The sequence below is a fragment of the Vigna angularis genome, chromosome 10, assembly GCF_016808095.1.
Source record: "Vigna angularis cultivar LongXiaoDou No.4 chromosome 10, ASM1680809v1, whole genome shotgun sequence".
NCBI lineage: Eukaryota > Viridiplantae > Streptophyta > Magnoliopsida > Fabales > Fabaceae > Vigna > Vigna angularis.
This window is the reverse complement of record NC_068979.1, coordinates 1,425,982-1,451,578: the sequence shown is the minus strand read 5'-3', so window position 1 is coordinate 1,451,578 and position 25,597 is coordinate 1,425,982. Positions and strand designations below refer to the sequence as shown.

The 25,597-nt window shown below is 31.2% G+C and overlaps 3 protein-coding genes across 5 annotated transcripts; 1 reads left to right on the top strand and 2 right to left on the bottom strand.

Moving 5' to 3' along the window:
- Positions 1–5,402: 5,402 nt before the first annotated feature.
- LOC108320933 (ethylene-responsive transcription factor ERF022) lies at positions 5,403–6,378 on the top strand. The gene has a single exon (XM_017552533.2). The coding sequence runs from the start codon at positions 5,626–5,628 to the stop codon at positions 6,277–6,279; it is 654 nt and encodes a 217-aa protein (XP_017408022.1). The 5' UTR covers positions 5,403–5,625; the 3' UTR covers positions 6,280–6,378.
- A 2,719-nt stretch (positions 6,379–9,097) lies between these two features.
- Positions 9,098–11,762, bottom strand: LOC108320934 (cytochrome c). Its single transcript, XM_017552534.2, has 3 exons — positions 11,542–11,762; positions 10,182–10,315; positions 9,098–9,418 (listed from the first exon to the last, which is right to left on the bottom strand). Exons 1-3 carry the CDS (start codon positions 11,651–11,653, stop codon positions 9,323–9,325), a joined length of 342 nt encoding a protein of 113 aa, XP_017408023.1. The 5' UTR covers positions 11,654–11,762; the 3' UTR covers positions 9,098–9,322.
- A 2,120-nt stretch (positions 11,763–13,882) lies between these two features.
- Positions 13,883–24,732, bottom strand: LOC108320903 (uncharacterized). Of its 3 annotated transcripts, none has more exons than XM_017552498.2 (14): positions 24,583–24,732; positions 24,293–24,500; positions 24,096–24,180; positions 23,927–23,997; positions 22,729–22,843; positions 22,573–22,652; positions 21,490–21,574; positions 21,320–21,400; positions 20,127–20,221; positions 19,921–19,971; positions 19,430–19,510; positions 17,942–18,014; positions 17,770–17,847; positions 13,883–14,268 (listed from the first exon to the last, which is right to left on the bottom strand). In XM_017552498.2, the coding sequence occupies exons 2-14, from the start codon at positions 24,409–24,411 to the stop codon at positions 14,230–14,232; spliced, it is 1,053 nt and encodes a 350-aa protein (XP_017407987.1). In that variant the 5' UTR covers positions 24,412–24,500; positions 24,583–24,732; the 3' UTR covers positions 13,883–14,229. The 3 variants fall into 3 exon arrangements, with proteins under 3 accessions (XP_017407987.1, XP_017407986.1, XP_017407989.1); XM_017552497.2 differs by having other exon boundaries at positions 24,293–24,475; positions 24,583–24,723; XM_017552500.2 differs by having other exon boundaries at positions 24,293–24,475; positions 24,557–24,721.
- Positions 24,733–25,597: the final 865 nt, after the last annotated feature.

Below are 25,597 nucleotides of genomic sequence, written 5' to 3'. Positions count from 1 at the left end.
GATGGATGGTCAATCTTCTTCCTTCTCTTTTTTTCCACTTCTTCCTCTTAATCACAACACAAACACCAACCTCGTATCCGTAAATTCAGCTCCTTAAATAATGCCCATTGTAAATTTAAAGATTTTCTCAAGATCTTCAGTTTCGATTTTATATTACATTTTCTATTTTTAATCTTTTTTAAAAAATAAATTATATATATAAAGCGTGAAATTAAATATTAAACGAATGATCTCATGACAACATATTTCATCACCTAGTAACAAATATTATTATAATATATTTTAAATAATTATGATATTATTTTAATAAATAAATTTTAAGTTTAACTCAATCTTACAAAATTAATATAAAAATTTAAATATTTTTATATATTATAAAATTATGTTATTTTTATATATTATAAAATTATGTTATTTTTATTGTTAGTTGATACAGAATTTTTAACTTATTATCCTTTTAAAAAAAACTATGTTTTTTTTAAATAGACAAATTTGACTTCTATATTACGAGATAGACAAATTAAAAAAAATGCAAAAACAGACAAGTTATACATACTTCATATCGTATACTCTTATACGACTTTAGATTTGTCATATTTAAAAAGTTAAAGTTGTGTACTCTCTAGACAATTTCAAGAATGAAGTTGTGTGGAATAGATGATTTCAACTTTTTAGATATGACATAAGTAAAATCATTTAAAAACGATTTTTTCATATAAAACCGAACCCTTTTTTGTTTGTTTATTTTCATAATGTTTAAAAAATTTACATATTCTCCTAACCATGATATAATAGATATATTTATCTATTTTTATATAAAAAAAACCAAGATTTTAACCTTAAATATTTAAATATCTCTAAACTTTCACATAGTTTAGGAATTGAGATTAATGTCTCTTTTTCATCTCTTCAAATTGTTATGGAAGTATAAAATTGTTATAGAAATTTCAAAGACTCATAAAATAAACGAATAATATCCCAAAAACTATAATTAATTTAATAATATTATCTTAAGATACTTAAAGTATATTTTAAAAGTACTCTAAAGAGAATGCACTAAAAAAAACCTATTATAGAATTTCTGGACATGAAGATGTTAGATTTACATGTCTTTAAAATACAAGACATATTGAAACAGATAAACATAAACTAGTTTGAAGAGAAAAAGAAAAAGAAAAAGATTTATACATAGTAAACTATATTAGAAGTGTTTTTGTTGTCCCTTTCCATCATCACTCACATGCAACAACTTTTTCTTACTGCGCGTCCAGGCCATTGCCGTTGTGATCATAACCATTGTTTTAATATAGCTTTCAACTTCCATTCGTTTCCCCATATAGCTGAGGACAGCTTGCTCGGTACGTATTTTGGTACTATATAAACCTTTCTATTTTCAACATGTCTAATCATTTTTCTGCCATCCTCTTATAAAGTTCAACCAATTTATCGAGTTCGTCACACTTTTACTCCATCCATTGAAATATCTTCAAAACTCAATTGAAATAAACTATGCTTGAAAAAATAAATTACAAACTATATTTTTCATTTGAAGATCTTATACTCTATGTGTGTTATACAAATTGTTGAAAGTCCAACATCGACTAGAGATAAGTCCACTTCTAATATGGTATCAGAGTCATGATTAAAGTCTATCCTAACAATATTTGTTGTTTGTTGGGCATATTATTCCACCCGCTATCGGACCACCCATTAAAAATGTCTAATCTCACACTCGAGATGTATATACCTCGGGTGTGTTGGAAATAGATTTTAAAGTTAACCAAATCTTATAAAATTAATTGATAAAATAAAATTTATATATATTTATATACTATAAATTTGTTTTGTTTGTAGTTATATGAAGATTTTCATTATAATATAAAAATCTTCTTTCTCTTGTTTTTGTGGTTGACATATGCAGTCCACAGGGATTTGAGGAAATTGACTTTCATATGTTGTCTCATGAAACAATGGATAGAGAAAAGTGTATTGTAGGACAAAAAGAAGACAAAAAGGTTAAGGTTTTAGGATTCTAGGTGGAGTTATAAACTCCCATTGCACATGATCATAGAACATAAATCAGCGACATGCAATAATGTACCATGCATTTCCAAGCACTTTGAGAACTAAGAAATATTTGTGAAAATGATAATGTTGTCGAAGATGTTTAACGTTTGTGAAATATTTTAAATATATTTTTATATTGTATATATCTCCTCCTCCTATAGTATAAATTTATTGCATCTCGAAAAAATTTGGGAGGCAAAAATAGTTAAGAAAATACTCAATTATTTTTAATATCTTATTTTTAGAACATGTGAAATACAATGAAAGAGGAAAAAAACTCAATAAATAATTATATGGGCATATTATTCTTGGAATATTTAAGAAAACACTAAAAGATATTATTGATGGAATATTTTAAGAAAACATATTTCTTATATGAGGGTTTGCACTAAAATTAATATCAATGTTTACTATCAATCAGGTAGAATAAACCATATCCGTAAGAATTTTTTTATCATCAATTACTTAAAGATTCACGGTTAATGAATTAGAATAAATCACATAAGAAATAGTAATATTATTTTCAAAGTTAGATTTTTTTTTTATGTTACTTACTTTCTTTATTGATATTTAATCTAAGATTTTCTATTCATATATGTTTTGTTACTGTCACAACGTTAGCAATTGAAAATAAGTAGTTCATTCTTGAATGGGCTCCAACTTAGGACGGTCTGGGCCTATCATTTCAATCGCTTAAATAATTTTGGGCTTTCCAAATGTCACAAAATTAGACTATTTCTTCCTACACCTCCATAAATTTTCCACTGCACCTCTATACAAATAAAAATATATTTTTATACTTTTTAAATTATACAATCTAAAAGTTATTTTTGGAAGTAAATGATTTCCGAATTTAACAATGTGAAAGTTAAAAATGAATTAATATTATACAATAGAAAGTCAAAACAACCTTTGAATTGTGAAATTTAAAATCTAAATGACTTCAAGATTATGTAATCCAAAAAATTGTTTTTTTTCTTATCCACCCTTAGTTTTTTGAAGTCATTTTTAACTTTGTAGCTTACACAATTCAGAAGTTATATTTAACTTCTAGATTATACCATGTAAAATTAGTTTTTTAAATTGTTTAATATTAAACTTGGACACAAAATTTTATATAAGAGTACAATGAGAAATTTATGAAAAAACGAGTACGGATTGAAGAAACTATAACTTTGAACAATTTATTAAATTAAAGAGAAGACATGCAAAATGTAAATTGACTTTGATTGTAGCTGTTAGAAGTCTAAGTATAATATTAAAACATTTTAATCTTTAATTAACACGTGATTGAATGACATGAGTGACACTGAAAATTGAAAGAGTAATGTAATATGAAAATCTGGTTTTGAGAAAGGGTAACAGCTGGAAGTAGATGGAAGCATGCACACTTCCATTTCCATACTTTCAAAGCAAACTTTCTATTTCTATTGCAAACAAACATGGATATCATATAAAATAACACAACCTACGCGTACACACCGTCACTTCAATTCACTTTTTTCTAATTATATCATCATTTCTTTATTTTTAAAACTCTTTGGCTGTGTGATTTAAATTCAAACAAATCATATTAAATATTATTATTTATTTACTTTTAGTTTAAATCTATATTCACAAATTTCAAAACAAATTTTAAATTAATGATTAATTATGATCCCACTAATGATAACATTAATGGTCTGATAGGAGTTCAACATCGAGTGGAACAATATGTCTAACAAATCACATATCTAATTAGAATAGACTCTAACCATAACTTTGATATCATATTAATAAATAGACTTTAAACCTAATCCAATATCACAATGAAAGGACTTTAAACCTAATCCAATATCAAAAAACTGACTCGTAAGATAAAGTCTGTATTTATTTATATATTTTAAATTAATTTTATCTATAAGATTTTCAAACAATTTTTAACTAATAATCTTGATTATCCATGTTTACATTAACGAAAAATCATAAAAAAAAATTAAAATTTTAACTTTTTTTCACATGCCCAATTGTTTAGTTATTTTTCTTCATTATTGAAGGTTTTATTCTAATTTCCATAATTTATGACACAAACGCGTGTTTGAATGAGGTACTGTTCTCTTCAACAAAGCCAGTCTCAGTCTCAGTCCCTGTCTTTGTCTCATTCTTTTTATCCTTTGCCTTATCTTTCTAATAATTTTGGACCCACCTTTTATATTCAATCTTTCTTCATTATCCATTCAATTTTTTCTTTTCTTATATTCCAAGCTTTAAATACTGAAGAAAAAAATTAATCTAACATAAACACAAACATACCCAAGTCTTAAAAACGAGTTTTAACAGCTGTTATTATTGTCGGGAGTGAATGATTCTATACAAATATACTAATTCTGAAATTGACTATAACTTGCAGTGAAAAAAAAATGTATGTTGATTTCTAGAAGAAGAAATTAAAGCATAAGCATAACCACCCTGCATGTGGGTTGGTGGTAGGTAAAATAAGTACACCACCAGGCACCGCCATTTACTTTACTGAACAAACATAATCATTTTAATTTTATTTTTTTCATTTTCTATTCCTTATATATATATTTCTGAAAATTTTAAAAATAAAAATAAAATAATATATTTTGACAACGTTTATTTTACAACATTTTAACATTATTTACGTGTCATTGTATAATTAGTTCAAAATTACTCCACAATCAATAAAAATTATTATAAACTTACAAAATGACAGTGTTAAAATATTAAAATATCATTATCCTAAAAAATATTTGTTTCATACATGAGAAAAATGCGTGCAAAGTTTCCTTTTCTTCTATCTTACCTTCGTTTACACTCCCCCAACAAGCTTGAACTACAATATGCTCTTCTCTAATGACAACTGGAATTAACACCTTTCAATGTTTTTAAGAATAAGAAAAATAAAATTAAAGACAAAATATGGGAGAATGAAATTTTTTAACTATATTTTTATTCTTAAATTATTAGTTATTTTAGTTTTTGTATGTATTTCAAACTTTAAAATCTTTTTTTTTTGTTTAAAAGATATATAGATGCAAATTTTTTCATTTAAGGGTAACTATTTATATAATAAATCACATAAATATCATCCAAAAATTTATTTTTTTGTTAATATCTTAAAAAAATAGCATAATTTACCGTTTGTCATATGAAAAAGATTAACACAATTAGACAAAGATAAAGCATTCATAAATTTCTTAAATATGAAGAATTAACAACATTCAAAATCATATTATAATTTAAAAAAAAGTTAATATTTTATTTTAATTAGTGGCATAAATTAATCCAAGTGTTTGTTGTGACATCACATAGATTGAATAATAATGCAAAAAGAAAGCATGGTAGCAGTAAGTAGTAGCATTGCTCTCTCACTGACAGCATGTTCTCCACTTACGTGTAACTACGACGAAACTCACCTCTTTCTCATCTCATTTTCAACCTTATATAACATCACATCACAACCATACAAATTCACTCTCAAACTCTCATCAATAAGATCACATCAAACGCTATATACTACAAACAACAAAACAAAAAAGCTCTCTTTTTCGTTTCATGGATCAGGAGCCAACAAGCACCATGCAACAATGTGGAATAGCCCCAGCAGCAACATCGTATCGTGGTGTTCGACAACGAAAATGGGGCAAATGGGTGTCGGAAATTCGCGAGCCGGGGAAGAAAAGCAGAATATGGTTGGGGAGCTACGAGTCGCCGGAGATGGCAGCAGCAGCTTATGACGTGGCGGCGTTGCACCTCAGAGGACGCGCCGCCAGACTCAATTTTCCTGAACTGGCGGAGACACTGCCACGTCCCGCCAGCTCCAAGTCCGAGGATGTGCAGGTGGCAGCACAACAAGCGGCATTGAGGTTCAGTAGGTCACCGACGATGTCGCATAATGAGATATGTGCGAGTGAAAGTAGTGACAGAAACAGTAACAACAGAAAGAGTAACAGTAAGAAGAAGAAGAGTGAGAATAGTGGTGTTGTTCCTCTGCAAGTGGGGCTTTCGGCTACACAGATTCAAGCTATAAATGAGTCTCCGTTGGAGTCACCAAAGATGTGGATGATGCAAATGGCAGAGACGCTTAGGTTTGGGTTTGGTGATGAGTACTCTATGATGATGGTGTCATGTGATGGTGATGATGATTATGCCATGGAGTTGAGTGGATGGGAAGAAATGCATCATGAATCCTTATGGGACTCTCCATAATATATGTGATTAATTACACATTGATATTCAATTAATGTACTACCCTTGATTTAGGGCATTCTATTTATTAATGAATGATTAAAGAATCATGTGGTTTTAGTGAGACTGATTCAATGAAGCAATAGGATTATTTAATGTTGTCAATTGCTAATTTCATATCACCACGCTTTTTTGTTTCTCCTGTATTGTATTTTCATTATATTATTAATTATTCACTTGCTTATTGGTTAGTATAAGCGATATTTTCGTGAGTTTTTTACATTACATATTTATAGACGTTATTATATGTACAAAAATGGAGATAAAGAGGAGAAGAATGATATAATATAATAATATGGCAATCATCTTGGGAAGCAGGCCGAATCTATTACGACCTAGTCGGCATGACTTTCGTGCTAGGAATTTACCATTCACATTTGACCTTCACAAACCACATTTTCTATTTTCTAAGTTCTAACCAACACCACTTTTGAAATTAAAGGTGTTTTTTTTCTTTGGAATAATTAATAAGATTAACTACCTCTGTCTGACTGTAGTGTGCCACCTGCACGCATGACACACCACTTTTATGAAATATTTACAAATAATAAAGTAATTCATGCAGAATGATTTTATATTTTAATCTGTGAATGTTTTGGGGTTGAATAAAATGTATACTTGAATTATATTAGAGCTGTAAAAATGGGTCACGTGAACCAATCCGGTCCACCACGGATTCAAGCTGAATTGGATTTGAAAAAATTATATTTTTTTTATGCGAGTCAAATTTCAACTCGGTTCATTTAAACTTAGCTTATGCGAGTTGAACCTATGGTGGGCCGGGTTGGCCCACCAACTCACCTACATAATTTTATTTTATTAAAATTTAATTTTAATTTCATAAAAAAATATTTATTATTTTTTTGTTTGAAAAAATGATTTAAATTCTTTATTTTCATAATTAATTAAACACCTTAGAAGTGAAATTTTAGAGTAAAATTTGTTTAGATTTGAATTATAGAAAGTTTGTAAATTTTTTTTATTTTAAAAAGTTTGTAATTAGTGAGTTAGTAAACTCCCTTTACCCGGTGGGTCGGACTGAATTTGAATTTTTTTGACTCGCTAATAAATGAGCAATTGAAATTGACTCACTAAGTAACAAACCCATGGTAGACCGGATCAGGTCAGGTCAAGTGACCCTGACAACTCTAAATTATATTTGATTTTTCCCCAATTGATTACGATTCCACCAACAAATTAAGTGTTCCTCTCAGGCAACAAAATCGATTTTGGATAACTCATTTTTAACATTCGTTATAATTAGCATGCTGCCCATCTAGCTTGATATTTACATGATTTTCTTAGAGGAACTGAAGAGAAAATTCATGTTACGAGATAGGTTATTATTGAAATCAAATTGTAACTAATTGTTCCAGAAAAAACACATGTACATTCATCTTGGTTCGATTTTTGACAACATTATATATTCGCTTATAACATCTTGAGCAATAGATGATACTAAATTCTCACACCCACGGTGAATAGTATGTAAGTTTTTTTCCCACTTTTTATGGAAAATTAGATTCTTGTTAGGGATCACCTCCCAAAATTTCGGCCCAGAGAGAAAAACGAAGGAGTTAATGCATGAATATAGAACTTTTCAAATAATATTTAAATATAAAGTTGGATTGAGATGTTAAACGGTTTTTAACTAAATACAAAAAATAGTTTATAATTTATAAGACAAACATATATAAAATTGGTCTAACACGATACAATCTTCAAGTCACTAAAATATGGACAGTTATTGATTGAACATAGACGTTTACTCTTGGTCATTCCTACATTGGGAATAAGACGACGTAACACCTTCCTTACTTACATTCAAATTTTAATGTACTCACAAATGATAACTAGTTATAAGAAGTGTTGTGTGTAGCGGAATTTTATGTGTACAACTTCAATTTAAGTTAGAAATTGTACTATCTTATTTGACAGGACTCATTGTCTCTAAATAAAGAGAGTATATATTCATCGTTTTTAAAATATACCTTTACACCCATCATTGATATTTATATTGAATACTTTTAGTTTATTATTGGTATTATTTGTACGTTGCACAATTATTCTGACGCTAAAGTGCACAACATTTAAAATACTGTAATAAAGAACTATTTGCCAAAAAAAAAAGAATAATAAACAGTTAAAGATTGCCTCTTGTTTTGTGAAAATTTTAATTATGACTTCGTCATCACTATAATGGTTTGAATCAATTTGTAAACAACACATATATAAACTTAATTGCAGAATAAATGTCAAACATATTCCTTCCACAAAAAACCTTACCTTTCACAAGCAGATCTCCTCTGTCTTGCAAGTATCAAACCTAAGCATTGGTTGGGGTCCCGGCTTGACCATAATATTATATCAACACCAATTGCAGTGCCTCTATTAAAATATCAACATCCAAAACTCTGCATGGTCAAGATCCTCCTTTCCATTGGATGACATTGCAATCCCCTTCAATATTAAGAGGTGAAGGGTATTGATAAACGATGCTCTTCTTCGAGAGCGGTGCGTGTTCAGAAGATTACAGGGACTCAAATATCAGTCGAAAAGAATGTGAGGAAGATTAAATATATGCAAAAAGAATCAGTCGAAAACTCTCCAGGACTGCTCAATCTTAGATAGAATTTCATTATGTTTTGCTTGAACTTTAGCTTACCCTCTCCCCGCTCTTGGAACCATATTCAGCTAAGAAAATCAAGTAGAACGGTAAAATAATTAATGAATTCAGCGAAGCACAATAATGAGCTGTGGCTCCAATTAACTAAAATGCTGAAGAAAAGAATGTTTCAATTTTCAAGAGATAATTTGTTACACCAGCCTATGCTCGGCTGCTTTTCTAAAAGCAACGCGAAATGAACAAAATAGCATTGCAGACCAATGTAGCCTACATTATTTGCCAAAGATACGGCACTTCCTGCAAAAACTAAACGTCCGAAAATTAAATCTCCCGAACTTTGAAAACACACTGCAAAATTGAATGAACGAAAACGTATAATCACTGTGCAGTGGCTTGTTTCAGATATGCAATAAGATCAGCACGTTCCTGGGGCTTCTTGAGACCAGGAAATACCATCTTAGTCCCTGGAATATACTGCACAAGAACCCAACACAACAAGGGGTGTCAGAGACATAATTGGAGGGGGACAAGATTTTTCAAAGTCACTGCAATAATAGTTTATTACAGAACAAATTCCACACGATAGAAGATATTAAATCCCATAATGAAAATTAAGTAGTCCGTACGCGATTGCCATTTACAATTTATTCAGAGAAAGGGATCCAATATATAAATGAGGAAAGAACAGAAATTATAAGTAACTTCTAGCATCCATCATCAAGTTCTCAATGCACACAATGCCTTGTGCACATATCTTTAAATTTAGATATAATTTTAAAATGAATAAATAGAAAAATATATTAAAGAAGAAAAATAGCGCATTGTCAAATAATTAATAAATAACACAGTACAATAGAAATTACCCTCATTGTAATAATTTTGATTTTATTTCATATCTACGAATCAAAGATACTAAAATTTTGAAATTAAGAATTGAATTGCAGAAATAATTTGTTTGAAACAACTATTAGCAAGCTACGCTGCGTCAAAAATCATTGCACATTTATAAAGGTAGAAAGTTTGAATTAACGTAATATAGTGTGTAATTTTAAATAAAAAATAAAATTGTCACACTTGATTTTAAACGAGATATCTACAGAGAGGGGGTCAGGGTGTCCACCCTTGCCCACCACTCTATCTATCCAGTTCAAGGAGAACATTAGTGAAGCATATCTCACATATGGATGATCAGTAATTAATAGCCGTTCATATAGAAATACTACAATTTGTGTTTTACCTTTTTGGGGTTAAGTAAATAATCGTATAGTGTCTTTTCTTCCCAAGTTACGGCCATGTTCTTATTAGCTGCAGAGTAGGAATATCCGGGAGTAGTGCCTGATTGCCTTCCAAACAGCCCATTCAGATTGGGACCTGAGATTGTCCGAAAGGGAAAATATTAGCATAAATAACAACAGTATTCCAGAGTGTGAAAGCAACACAAAAATAGTTATAACCGGTAAAAGAATGTTATGAAATGAGTTCCAAGGAAGCAATGTATAAATCAGTGACAATGATCCGATTTTTAAAAAAGAGAATTCACAAGTAAACTGGATAGCAATAAATTTACCAACAACTTTGTCCCTGCAAGTGATTTTCATTCTCCTTTTTGTTTTAAAAACTACAAGGGCATAACACCTAAAGGTCCTAGGCCACCCATTGAAATCAAATTTGGTCAAAAGTCACATCATGAACGAGGGAAATTCGGTTTTTTGAGTGGGAGCTTTCCTCGTTAGGCATGGAAAACATACTTGGACATGTGTAAAGTCGTAAGCAATATGCTCATGTTTAACATAGCCCACAGATCATCTAAAAAGTTTTCTCAAACCAAAATACATATTGTTTGGTACCAGTAAACCAAAAAATAATAATTCAAAATGTTAAATATCTCAATTACTTGCTCTCTAATCGCCGTTAAATTCATAAATTGTTCCAAACCAATTTGGGTTGTGCTTCAGGAAAGCATAATTCTTCTATTCGCCCAATCATTAACACACCAAAAAAACAAGTACAAAACAACATGAGGACTCATCTTCAATTCCTAAGCTTCGGAAATGGAATTCCCCTCATATTTCTTCAACGACGAGGACGAATAATATATTCATTCCATGTCAAAATCCACTAAATCCTTGAATCAACAAGCATTCAATCATTAGCTTAAATCAAACAGGAATAATTACTTTTTCAATCGAGGAATCCAATACGATTACACAGTTACTATCGACCTGAAAGTGCTACTCACCAACGAGCAGTAGATTGCCTCTGCTCGGTTTCCACCAAGGTGTCCACGACTAACGAAGGCAATAGGCAGAATTAAATCGAATATTTACACGCATGATTCTTAAGAAACAAGTTATACGTGCATCCACAAGGCACAACAAAAATTACAGATTACTACACAAATCACATAACGTGTGAAAAAGATATGAATCAACCAGCAAATAAATCCACAGCGCGATTTCTAGATCTACGCCTTATTACGCTCGCACTAAACAAAACACACGTAGATCGAACCAATAACGAAAGGTAAAAGGAGAAAACCATAGAGCGATTAAAAAAAACATTAATAAGGAGAAATAATAATAATAGAGAGCGCTAACCTTGCTTGTGACCGGCACCTTTTTCGACGGTGTGACACTGAGCGCACTTAGTCCTGAAGATTTTGTCGCCGGACTGGGCAACGCCGGGAGGAGCCTCATCGAAGGACGCCATTCGCGGAGGAAGGTGAATAGGTTTGACAGAATCGAAGGGAAAAGGAGAATTACGCGGAAAAGTAGAAAGGAATGAACTATTCGGAAGACATGCAATGCGTTATGCATGACTCTATTTATATATATAGGAGAAAATGAGGCGGCAGGGTGGCAAATTTGGAACGCGGTCGCCACGGGACTCTTTGGCCAGCCCTAACTTTTTTCGTTGACGTGGACAATTTACAGCGCTCCGTTATTTTTTTTCTTTTTTTATATACTGGTAGCGTTAGCTTCAGGCCAAAGTCAAGTTTGGCATGTGATTTGCGTGGAGAAACTTACTACTTCACTGTATTTAAGTCGAATTTGTGCTGAGAGTTTGAATACTTTATATGAGATATTAGGTTTACATCCAAACTTTACATTACTTTCTCAAATTTAAATTAATATTTTAAGTTGAAAAACTAATTTTTTTTTTCTGGGGTTCTATTGTGTTAAGCACGTATACGTTTGTCTGTGTGTATTAAAAGTTTTCCCAATTTTTTCAAGGACAAATTTCTTTAAAACAATCACAGAGGATTAAAATTTTCAAAGGTTAAAACAATCATAAAATTTTGATCAAATAATAATATTCTAATGAGAAATATATGTTTAATAAAAAAGTGTGTTTTTTTGTAAAGTTTAAACTATGGTTTATAATTAATATGGTAATAATCGTTGAAAGGTTTAATTGTAGCTTTAAAGTTTCAATACGCAACACAGTCCAAAAATTTGGAAAATGTATATTGACAGTTAAATGGAAGGTGAAATTTCTATAGAATTTTGGACAACCTTCAACATGGACAAATTCAATATCCAAATATTTGTGTGAGCATGACCAAAAGGATTAGATTTGGATGTTAAGTTTTAGCACTTTAATTTCACCTTCATAAGGTTTAGTTTGTTTCTTTAACTTATCCTACAAACAAAAGAAATTTATTCCACAATTAACATAATGTAAGAAAGATAAACACGACATTAGCTGTTTTTTTTCACTAAGACATTAAGTTTAATACTTATAACGACATCTTATGGCAGATAAAAAGAAAATCTTATAATGCATTTGCTATATGTCATTTTATCGTATGTAAGAATGGGTTAAATGAAATTTACGCTTGACGGTTTAGTAAAAAAGAGTGTTTAAACCAAATTTCTTATAATTTTTAATTGAGTTTCAAGTTCATAATAAACTAAAGAATGTGTAAACCAATTTTCTTATAATCTTTAATTAAGAAACATGCTATTTTCAAATGACTATTTAGTAAAAAAAATTATTTTCCAAGTGTTTAGAATTTTTATATTTTATTTGTTTGTTATATAAAATTTTGTAATTAATACAAGAGATTTCATGATTAATATAAAATAATATTATGGTTAAAATGAACAATTTTTATTGTTTTTGTTAAAAACTTGTTGAATAATACGAATTATCCCATAAATGATAATAAGTTGATAGTGTCCTAACCATTATAGATAATGATGTCAAAACAATTAAAAAAACTTAAGTACTAACTATACTAAAAAAGAGTTTAATAAAAACTCGAGTAAAAAATTAATTAAATTTATTAAAGTTTGAAACATAATTAAGTCCGATCTTTATAATTGTTACATGAGAAAATACATCTATAACTATCTTTCAAGGATAATTAAATGTATAAAATTTAATTAAAAATTTAATATTATAATAATTATGTATCAACTTCTATAAATAATTACATAATTTTCGGGAACAACTATTATTCAATGCAGCTATTTTTTAATAAATAATAAAATAGCGCGTAATATTAAATTAAAATGATACTAAACATATATGTTGTTGGTATTTTTAAGTAAATAAGTTCTTTAGTTATTTAGATGTAGAAAAAAAAGTTGTTAATTACTTAATTAATAAATATATCAATTATTTTTATTTATTAAAATGCAAAATTACCTCATTACAATCAGAGTAAATGAAATTAGATAAATATTTATTTCTTTTATATAATGGTATAAATTATAGATATATTACTAGTGGAAACATAGTCACTTGTAATCTAGTTTTTTATGATATAAATATACAGAAGAATAATTATTATAATAATTATTAAAAAATTATATTGAAAATATGAACAAGAATTAATAACAATAATCATCAATAAAAAAATTGAAATAATTATTCCAAAGTTATAATTACGTAACCAACGCATTTGTAATTTTTCATTAAAATAACTACTCCTTGTTAGTAAGTTGATTATTTTTACTAAAAATCTAAAATCACATTGCATCAACATTTCCTCCCCGTATTCGTAACATTTACCAAGGATAGTACTGATGACCACACTAACTTCCCTTAGCTGAGTGTGCAAATCTATGCCATTCCTCGTCTTCCCCCCACAACTCATTACATTTGAAAATAATCTGAGATGTATAATCGTTTCACCTACCTACCTTCCTCCCCTATCAAAATAAATATTGTATACATAATTATATATTCAAAGTAAAGGAATAAAAAAAGTAAGAAATCCATGATCATCATCATATTGCAGAGTGGTCATTCTCGGGTTACTTAAACACCAGCCGGATTCAAGGTTTTGAAAAGGCTGGCTTGCGAAGGCCAGGTATCTGCAAAATAATTTTATCAAGAATCATACAAACCAAATCCTAAGTATTGTGACAATCAAATGAAATCTAAAATAAGTATAAATTATTTAAAAGTAAAGTGCATGGTACAGTGAATTTTAATTTCTGTTTTCATCTAAAATATTGATAAAAGCATTTAAATGAATTGCAAATTGAAACTGTCCTTGATATAGGGCTAAGTAAAACAAAACTTATAATGTCGGGAAAAAAAATTACAGAATTCAGGATAACCCCCCTGTCCCAAAATATACACTTTTAGTTAACTTCTTGAGTGTATAAAGCTATGCCTTGACAACAAATCACTTTTAAAACGTGTCTAGGTTCCTGATGCTGATAATTACAGTCCTTCCAGTTTAATGAATGAAGGTTTTTGATGCTCGTGATTTCGAAACTTAAACATCTCAGGTGCACAGAAAGGAGTATAGCACATTGTCAAAGATCCATTGATCACAACTAAATCCGCTTTCAAATACGGACAGGTAGTTTGTGTTGAATCAAACTTTCTACCACATAATTCGAGTGTTTGCTTTGTCTAACTTATTTGCATGCTTATCCTTCACTAAATGCGATGAAGATAGCACTACTGTCAAGGGGAGTGCAACCTAATCAAGAGTTTCCAATTGCCTTCTTTGGAATATTTCCCTTCTGTTATGTACCCTCTTCCCTCTCATATGCAAAAGCATAGGGAGAAAAGATTCCGTGAAGGTTGCTTGACGACTAAAAGTGCATGCTTCATACTGAAGACAGATAAGTAAGAACTTTGAATTGGAAGTGATCTATAAGATATAAAATGTTCTTCTGAGCCCACAACAACCTATTTAAGACTTTGAGAAATTATTGGGGTAGACGAGACAGCCCAAAACTTCTCTCGATGTTCAGATTTGTTGATTAGCATCCCATACAGTCCGGGATTCAGAGTAATTTTACCTCTCGTTATATTTATGGCATTCATGCAAATGGGAGGATGAGGATCTTTTTACAGTCATAACTCATGCAAACAATTATTATGTGAAAGGTCTCATGAACAAACCCAACGTTACTTGCAATTACATTGATTCCATCCAATGTGCTAGTGAACCTGAAACTAATATAATTATGAGAAATTGCATAAGTACTTATGTAAAATGGATCAGGTTTCTTGAGATAATCCTGCTGAATCTAGTTGTGGAGCTATTGAGGGAAACTGGTCAGTGACTGCTAGGATTTACTCAGCATATTATCCATAAGATGGCTCTTTTAGCTGAACTTGGGTATTTTAGGAGAAATCATGTGCACAACAAAATCATCGAGTGTTAGGAACCCAGAATTGAAAATAGAAAAAAGAGTAACATTCTTTATTGTATAGACTGAAAAGAACACAAAAATAGGAGAGCTCTCTCCTCCAAGGGTTTCCCCTACCCAAAGAGCTAAAACTCAATCTACATAATTATCCGAAAGTTCCATTATTGTCAATGGTATCCTCTTCTCTTTTCTCCTCCCAATTGATTGAATTTTCTTCTCCATCTAAGGGTTTCTTTGCTTTCTTGATGTCTTGGAGACTCTTGTTCTCAACATCCATACCCATCTTTACCACTTTCTTTCCTTTCATGATGTCTTGAAAAAACTCCTCACTCCTTCCCTTTCTTGCTCTGTAAACAGATTTCTCACTTCCTTTTGAGCCCCTTTCGTGATTCTTGGATTTCCGCATCATTTCTTTTATTTCTTGGATATCTTTTCTTATCTCTTAAATATTTCTTCTCCATTCTGCTATCACCTTATTCTGTTCGTTGGCCCACCTCCCCAAAGTATTGACTCTTCCTTACATGCTTCCACCACTTTTTGATCCAGCAGGTCGGACAAAGTTGTTAGGAACCCAGAATTGAAAAGAGAAAGAAGAGTAATATTCTTTATTGTATAAACTGAAAAGAACACAAAAATAGGAGAGCACTCTCTCCTCCAAAGGTTTCCCTTCACAAAGAGCTAAAGCTCAATCTACAAAATCATCCGAAAGTGTCCTCCATACCAGGACTCCTCACTCACCCTAACAACCTAACTCACAACTACTTCTTAATATGTTTCCTCCTATCATACACATTATATCCTATCATCGAGTGACTAACAAGTTGCTATTTCTTTGATCATTCAGTTGTCCTTGAGCCACCCTAAGACTGAATACTCATAAGAATCATACATCGAAGAAACAAAGATTGGGAGTTGAGGTTCATCCATACCCTCTAACAATGCATTCATTGCACATATCAATGGATATATCTTTGCTTTAGATTTCTGAAATTTCAATGGCCTATGTGCCCAATCTGACTCTTGTATCGACTTAGTTTTTAATTAATTTTCCCTCCAATATACCCCACCAGCCCACCTACCCAAATGAGTGCATGATTGAGTAAAAAGAAAATTAGCAAGAACACAACATATCTACAAGCATGACAAGACAAGTTTCTCTTGCTCAATAAAATAATATTTCTTTATTTTGTATTCTCTGGGACTTGTAATATGTAGGATTTAATACTTGTATTTTAAGGTACAATTAGTAAGAACAGGTTTAGATGGGCCTTTTCAAACCTAATTAGTGATCATAATCAAGGCCAAGGAAGGCTCAACAAAAGCACGTTCCAAAGAGGTATGGCAAACAATGGAAGAGCTCTCTATTTCCGGCCAACTCCCAAGATTGCCTTTGATTTTATTTTCAAAATTTTAATTTCAAAGCTCCCTCCCATTTTCTATTTGAATTTCGACCTGGGTTAAGCTTTCGCCTAGAAGCTACTTTCACATTTCATTAGACGACAATTAGGATGAGAATTTAGAATGGTATTAGGAAATAAATAGCCCCTTACTCCTATTGTAATCACTTTTGAATTTGAGAATTTGAGCTATGAGAACACTTGTGAGAGATTACTTACTTAGGATCTTATTGGATTCCTAGGAGACAAGTGGCGGTTCTTTCTTGGTCTTATCATAAAAATGAAGTTCTCTCCATCTTCAAGTGACACTCTTCTTCCATCTCTACAAGTCTCTCCATCCTTTTTTGTTTTGCTGTCTTGTTTCAATTCTAGCTCATGTTCTTGTCTACTTCTGCAGTTCTTCTTCCTATTTCAATTCAGTTCTCGTGTTATGTTGTTTGTTTAAATCTGAATTAGATGTATCTTGTTTTTTTAAAATTCCTCTTGCTGTTAGGATCCTTGATTCACACCATCTAGTGCCATATAAATGCACTTAAGAAATTAATGATGACATTCAACTCAAGCACTTGTTATTTCCAATTGCTTCATATGTTCATTGGTACCCAAATACATGATCTTTACCGTACCCCCAGCCTCTTGGGACCAAAAACCTCTACTTTCAACCAAGTTGAGGTTGACGCTCCCAACTGAAGTAGTCGTAATAAAAATAAAAGCATTCTTATTATAACGGAAAAACCCTCTCATAAATGTGACAGTAGTATCAGTACGATCAGGACAGTTGTAAAGAAATCACCAAGAGAAATACCTCAACTCCATTAGGGCCTATTCGGTTCCGAGAAATGAAGTTGACAATCAGAGTTGCAAATTCATCAGGTACATCTTCCTAAAAATATTGAGCCACAAGTTATTAAATTACAAATTGTAGGAGAAAACCAGAAACAACATAATGAATGCAGAAGGACACGGCAAGTACAAACCTGAATAGCGTGCCCTGTATGCCTTACAACTACCATTTGAAACTTCCCTTGCATCTGACCAATTGTAAGAGACCTGTCATAGGAATAATTCCGAGAAAATATCAGAACTCCACTTCAACAATTCTGTTTTCTTACAACTGAGAAAGAATACGAGAAACAGAATTACACAGTACACAATGTTATTTGTTCGCGTAAAAAGTTCACATTAGTATCCCAAACATATATTATCACCCTCGTATTAAAATCATATAAATCCTTCTTATACATCTAAAATAAATATGTTGTAATCTACATAGTGGTGCATAAAAAGATGGCCTAAATTTAATTTCAAAAAACATAGATCATATTTACTCGTTGCCGTGAATTTTAATATGAATCAGGATTGCGCCTATAAATGCCACCATTACATACTGTAACATGTTGAAAAAACAGTAGTAGGATGCTGGAATTAATTATTCTCTCATTCATACTTTTGAAACAATACATAGGTGTTTAAAAAGAAACAAACTATTGTCTAATTAAGGTAAAAAATCTCCTGAAATAAAGTCTCTAAATCAGGAGATATCTACCCAATAATACCTGATCTTAATAAAAGAAAATCTGCCCAATAATTACTAATCCTAATCCCTTAATTTTAGGGATTACAGATAATTGCAGGAATACACATAATTGCTATATTAATTGTGTAATAAATTCACATATTCTGACATAACAACATAACAAAAGAAAAAGGAACAATCATAGTGTGGGACACATTTTTCGATGGTACTAGTGAATGAAAAATAAAAGAGTCTTCAAAAATATTTAGACAACTAAAATTTACCTTATTATGAATTTCAGTTATATCTATTAATGAACCAAAAACAGCAAAGTTTTACCCCACAAAGTGAGGTCAGCTACACAAGACACACAACTTCGTTCCACTCAGTTGAAGACCAAATCTATAGAGATTATTCACCGTGAGATCCCTCTTAACAACTCACCAGTGTTGTTCTTAGTTCCCCTCTCTCCCTTTTCTTAGAACAAAAAAACCATGAAATCTCCTCTCCTCACAATTGTTTTCAGTGACCATTGAACATGTTCATATCACATTAAGCAATTATAATGTTATATTTTCCCAATCAGTTTCCCACCAATATCTTCTCATATGGTAACCTTTCTTTGGAGACCACATATCCAACTTAACATTCTCATTCTTGCTACTCCCACATTTTCCCCCATTGTCTCTTAAATGTTCAACGTTCACTAACCTAGAGTATAGTTAGAGATGTATAGCTATGACTGAAAGTGACTTAAAAATTGAGCTAATCTCAGATCATAACCTGCCATGCTACTTGGAACATGTAGTAGTAACACATAAAGTTGGAATAAGATTTGCATTCTATTTTTAGCATTGAAATTGGCTAGCTATAAAAGATGTTTTCACTGAAAACCAACAAATAAAGTTTATGGTACCACCAAAAGTTAAAATAATTCAAAAAGAGTAACCTGTCCAATCTATCTGTTCCTGCTAATAACAACAACTTTGGAACTGGACTTGACAAAAATTTATCGGAGAGTCCTTCATACCTGTAAGAAAAAATATTAACTGCTTAAAGGGATAGTAAGATACCACAAGAGTTACTTTCAATTTGATGAAAACTTAGCCTAGTTGGATTTGTTTAGAATCAAGTAATCATGCTCTGCATTCCAAGGAAGTATATCATCTAAAATTCTTCAAGCAAAAAATATGAAGAAAAATTGTGGAAAGAAAGGAGCCAACGGTGATTGTTTTAACACATTCCTCTTTGCATAAAGACTCAACGAAAATCCAAACAACAATATATGAAGCAATTACCCAACAACAATCAAAAGTGAAGCCCCAGACAATCCACCTCTTGCTTAGAAGTTAGAGAAGATAGAAAGTAATTGGTTTCATTCATATATACAATTTGCAACTGCTGTGAACATCTGGCATGAAAGTTAAGATAAAAACATACCAGCCTTTCCAATATTGTTCAGTCTTTTCCAGCTCAGTTCGGTAAAGATAACTGCGATATCACATCAGTGTCATACTAATCAAGCATAAAACTAAACAAAAGGACACGTAACCAGATGTTTAGAATGCATGGAACTCATAAACAACATTATATTTTGAATTATTCTATCAAAGTAATGGAAAGCTAAGAGAAGCATTACTACTCACCATTTCTTTGACTCGTTATATTTTAATGTGGAAGGGATGGATACACGAGCAGAATCAATATTTCTTAGAGACCCCGCCCTGACACTCCATTCAATCTGAACAGAAGCAATTTCAGCTCACATCAAAATTCACCAGAATAAATGAAGCAACAGTGAGCCTTCACTTAAACCTAGAGCTTATGCACGTTTGATAACACAGCCATATGATATGACATGCAACAAATGCCTCCACATAAAAATCTCAATTGATGTTTTTGCACTTATAGCATGCCATTGGACGGTGAATGGCAGAGGCAAATCAATTAAATTAAAGTTTTAAATACAATTTTGATCCCTCTATTTTGTTCAAGTTGCAATTTAAGTCCTCCCCCATTTTTAAATAGATATTTAGTCCCCGTCCTTTTAAAAAATTAGACCAATCTTCAATTTTGTCTACATTTATTTTTTGTATTTCTTAAGTTTAGTTAATTAAATATTTTTTCGGATCTTAAATGAATATGTTTAGGTCTAGGATTCAATCGGACCATAATAAAAGAAATCAAACGCAAACAAAATTGTGGATTGAACCAAAATTCTGGATTTCCTAAAATAGGACCAAATCTCAATTTTAAGATGGAAAACGGGAGAGACTGAAAGTGTAGATTATATATAAGCTCAAAACAGAAATAAACCACTTGGTATGTACAAATATAATAATGTATGTTAGTAAATTTAAGCTATGGCTTATAACAGCCAAAAGCTACTCATTCTATGTTTGTATACATTTTTTTTCTCATTCAAGACCTCCCTCGATTAAATACTTTTGGTGTTCTTGGTTCTTGGATCCACACACCTTGTGCACTGACTAGTAACTTATCGTGCCATGAAGCTAGTAAATTAGTGCCTCAGTTTAGAGGTTGATAATTTGCACCAGTGCCTCTTATTCAAAAACAATGATTACGTTATAACTTTGTTAGCTATTTCAACGAAAAAATTCAGTTTTAAATAACAATTTCAAGTGCATTTCTAACCAGAACTCAATATTCAAGAGGAATATCATAAATTAGGATTGGGATGACATTCAAAAAAAATGTAAAGACTGCTTTAATAATGACAATGAAAAGAAAGTAAAAAAGATCAAAATCACAAACAGTAGAGATAATAGAAAACACAACTTGAAACACAAATGAAAGAAGGTATAGAGACAGGGCTCACAGCTTTTTCAATGCTTGAAAAATGTTGCATCCTGTTTGATAGAATTTTCTGCATATGCATGAGTGAGGCCATAGCTGTTCCCTGAAATTGTTTAGACAATCAACATCTTTGTTCCAATGACGAAAAAAGTCATAACAAAATTTATGCGGCAATTAACCACAAAAAACAACCTCTACAACATCCACGACAACCAACCCAGCCAAGGTGGACAATGATCTTCTTGCAGCAACATGCACAGCAATTGATCCTCCCATGCTTCAATAGTGAAACAAATTTTGATCAATGACCGATAATAATAATAATAATAATATAAAACAAAGTTAAATGTAATTTATACAAGTGGAAAACTGGTCATGCTCAGTACACCATATATATTCATAGGAATAAAATTCAGAGAAGAAAATAAGTGAAAAATAAAGGCAAGTGGTGCAGATACAGACAAAAACATAAAAAGAAACACAAATATCGACAAAAGTAAATGCAAATGTCAAATTAAAGTGGTAATACAAAACAGTTATACAGAATATCCTTGTAGCTATGCCACATTACAGTCTTATAGCAAATGCATAATGCTTATGAGTTATGAAGCACAATACACAGTGATTGAAGGATGATAAATCTAGTCAGATGTAGTAAAGCTGTGGTGAAGAGGCAGGTAGCACATATCAGGGAAAAATGTTTTGACCCTTGAGACTAATGGATTTCATGTATCAAACAAAGTACATAAGGTTCTTCTTTTATCAACTTAGTAGCATATGACTTGGTTTATTGAGAGCTTAAAAAATTACTTCAGATTGAAGTTATAGCTGTTTCATAATCCTATAATTTTTGAAGCATCAAACTTACTTTTAAGTTGACGTTTCTTTTATAGAGTGTCCTTGGGTGTTTGGAGTTGAAATGAAGAAACAAAAGGAGAAGTGGAAACCAAAATGCCCTTAAAAGACTCTGAACTTATAGAAGGAAAAAATACTTCAAACTAATAAAAGCTTAACAAGAGTTATATGATATTATCATCTAATGAAGGCAGTGAAAGAAGGGTAATCACAGTTGAATTATATAGATATATTTAAATATATTTTGTGGCACATTTAAGCTGGAAAAGAATCCAATATTACTTCCAGAGACTAATGTACTTAACCAAGATAAAAGTGTCAAAAAGTATAACATTATTAATTGATCTTTGACAATTGACTTCAGGTATGAAAGCCCCTATAACAAGAATCCAAGAAAATTAATTTAAGAAACAAAATCACCTGTGACCAACAAGAATCATTGCTGGAGGAGAGTTGCCATATAATTCCTTTATAATAGCAAATACATCATTGCACATAGTCTGCACAAGAAGATGATTACCTCTACAAGTACATGAGTAATAAGATATCCAATTTAGTTCATTTACTACTTTTTACCTCAACAGATAAGTCGAGATCATTTTCTGTTGATGATTTCCCATGACCTCTCAAGTCCATAGCTACCACCCTAGCTTTCTCCTTAATTTTACTTGCTGAGACAGCAAATGAAAGCCTGTGGAAATATAATGTGAAGACTTTCATCAGGTTGTATATTATGAATAATTTGAAAAAAAAAATGTTGATAAATGACATGTTTCTGAATTGTCATGTTCTAACATCTAGAACATTATTTCAAAATCCCTCTAATGATTTGACCAACAACTTTCTTCAGTCTCCCTCTACCTGCAACAATTTGACTATATTCTACTTGATTCACCCTTCTTACTTACTTGTGCTCCGATGAGTCTTCTCTAAACATGCCCAAACCATCTAAGACAAGACATTACCTTTTCTCTAATGTTTGTATTAATAGCTCTATCCGGTATTGTGTGCTCCTTCATTCATAGGAACATTCTCAATTGTAAAACATTAAGCTTACTTTCTTGTTGCCTGTTTCCCACCCAACACACAATCTCATAGCTTGCATGCAGGCCTTCTAACTGTGCAGTAAAATTTTACTCTAAGACTTTATGCATAAAAAAGAGAAACACTTCTGAATATGAAAATAATTTATGTGCACACACTTGCATTTACATTCCTTCAGTCTGTTTAGAGTCTGCTTATTCATATAAATACATTACACCAATTAAACTACCAATGCCATAAATAAAAATCCTAACAGAATAATCAAAATTAATCTGATTGATTAATGCATTACACCAACTAACTATCAATGCCATAAATAAAAATCCTAACAGAATAATCAAAATTAATCTGATTGATTAATGCATTATACCAATTAACCATCAATGCCATAAATAAAAATCCTAACAGAACAATCAAAATTAAATTGATTGGTAATCAAAATTAATCTGATTGATAATCAGAATTAATCCACGTAGCTTCCTTATTTATCTTCCTATAACACATTGTGCGAGACTTAGACAATGTATTCTTCCAAAAACATTTAATTTTCCTACAAGATCAAGAAATTTAAAATATTAACCAAAAGTTAGCACACAGCACTACCAACTGTCTCAAGAGGAAATTTAGAGGTAGGCGACAGTAAATTCAACAATACTTCGTGGACCATTAATAATAACTATAAATTAAGAGAAGAAACAATGAATAAGACACACATTAGCACCAATCGTACCCGGAATAACCACCACCGTGTAAACAGAATACAACGGGTCCCTCGGTTCCTGCCGAGTAAACATGAAACACCTGAACAAATGGGGAAAAATGACAGAAGAAAATTCATATTATCGGGGGATTACAGAAAGCGGTCACAGAAAGAGCATGATTTAGATTCCCAGACTAACATCGTTCGATTCGGGAATCGCAACATCCTCTTCTTTATCAAAATACTGGGACCAATCTAGAGGCGCGTATTTTTCTGAAGAGCTCCTACAATAAACAACGGTTAAAACGATGGTGAACACCGCCGTTTACATGCAGATGCGGATAACAATCTGCTGATAAGTGAAGAGGTGAAAAGAAGAAGATCGCAGAAGCTTACTTAGTCGGTGGGCGATGAGGAACGGAAGCGAAAGCAGAATCGGGTTGAGTTTGCTGTTGTGAAGGCTCCTCCGTCGCATTTTCTGGAAGCGAAGCCATGTGAGAAGAAGAAGATTCCATAACTCTCCGTCTTCCTATGTCGATCTCCAATGTTCGATCACACTTTTGCAGAATCAGACCAGAACTGAATTGTAAATAAAAATTTAAATCTGAAATGAATAAACATTTTCATTAAAAAAATCTAAAGAATAAGAAAGCAAAACACATTAACGATAATTGGTCGGAGAATACACTCGATGAGCAAGAAAGCGACACAGTTTCGTCGAATCGCAGTACACTTCTTGTATGCAATATGATGCTTCAGTTCTTGGATGATGACGGGTTGTGATAAAACTCTTGCATCGTATTAAAGAAAATGAATACAACTCAACCATCTATAATGAGTTCTAACACAATTCCAAACACTCTTTTAAACCTGCTTAATTTTGATTATGACTAATAAAATATTAAATTTTAATTATAAAAATCTAAAATTGAAAAAACGACCAGAATTAAAAATACCGTGATTTTACCTTTGGAGCATTACAGGAACTGTAATGATACATGTACGCTCTTTTTTTTATTTACACTTGTTTAATATTATTAAAATTTTACTTTTATTTTTAAATATAAAATGGTTTAGGGGAAAATTACATAAAAAAGTAAATATATTAGGTTTTTTAGGTGTAGAAAAATTATTTGGTGTACATGTATTGTCTATAACTATATATTGAATTTTTCTTTTTTTTTACACGTTTTTATTTTTAGTTTTACCTTTAAATACTTTAATTTAAAATTCATTATATTTTTAAATTAAAATAATTATTTTGTCGTCTTTATTTTTAAAATCGTTATTTAAATTTAATTATTATTTTATTAAATTAATTATCTGTGATTAGAAAGGAGGACACACGTGTGTTTCCACTAATTTTTTCTAATAAAAATACATCTGATTATATATGCCTAGTGATTTTACGCATTAAGGTCACTTTATCGTAAATTTTTTTAGTGTCAGATTTTCACATTTCAGAGATTTAATTCAGAAGTTTAAGTAGTAAGTAGGATTAAACTAAAAAAATGGTTGCAGTTGAAATCAAGACTGAACATTTGACTTGTGGGATAGAAAGTTTGGTTGGCTCATCAACTATATATTAAAATAATTTTGAAAAACAAGAAACACCTTGATGCAACTTTACAAGAGTTTTACATGACAAAAACATATGGCTGAGGAAAAATGCATAATTTATTGGTTTATGTTTCTAAAACA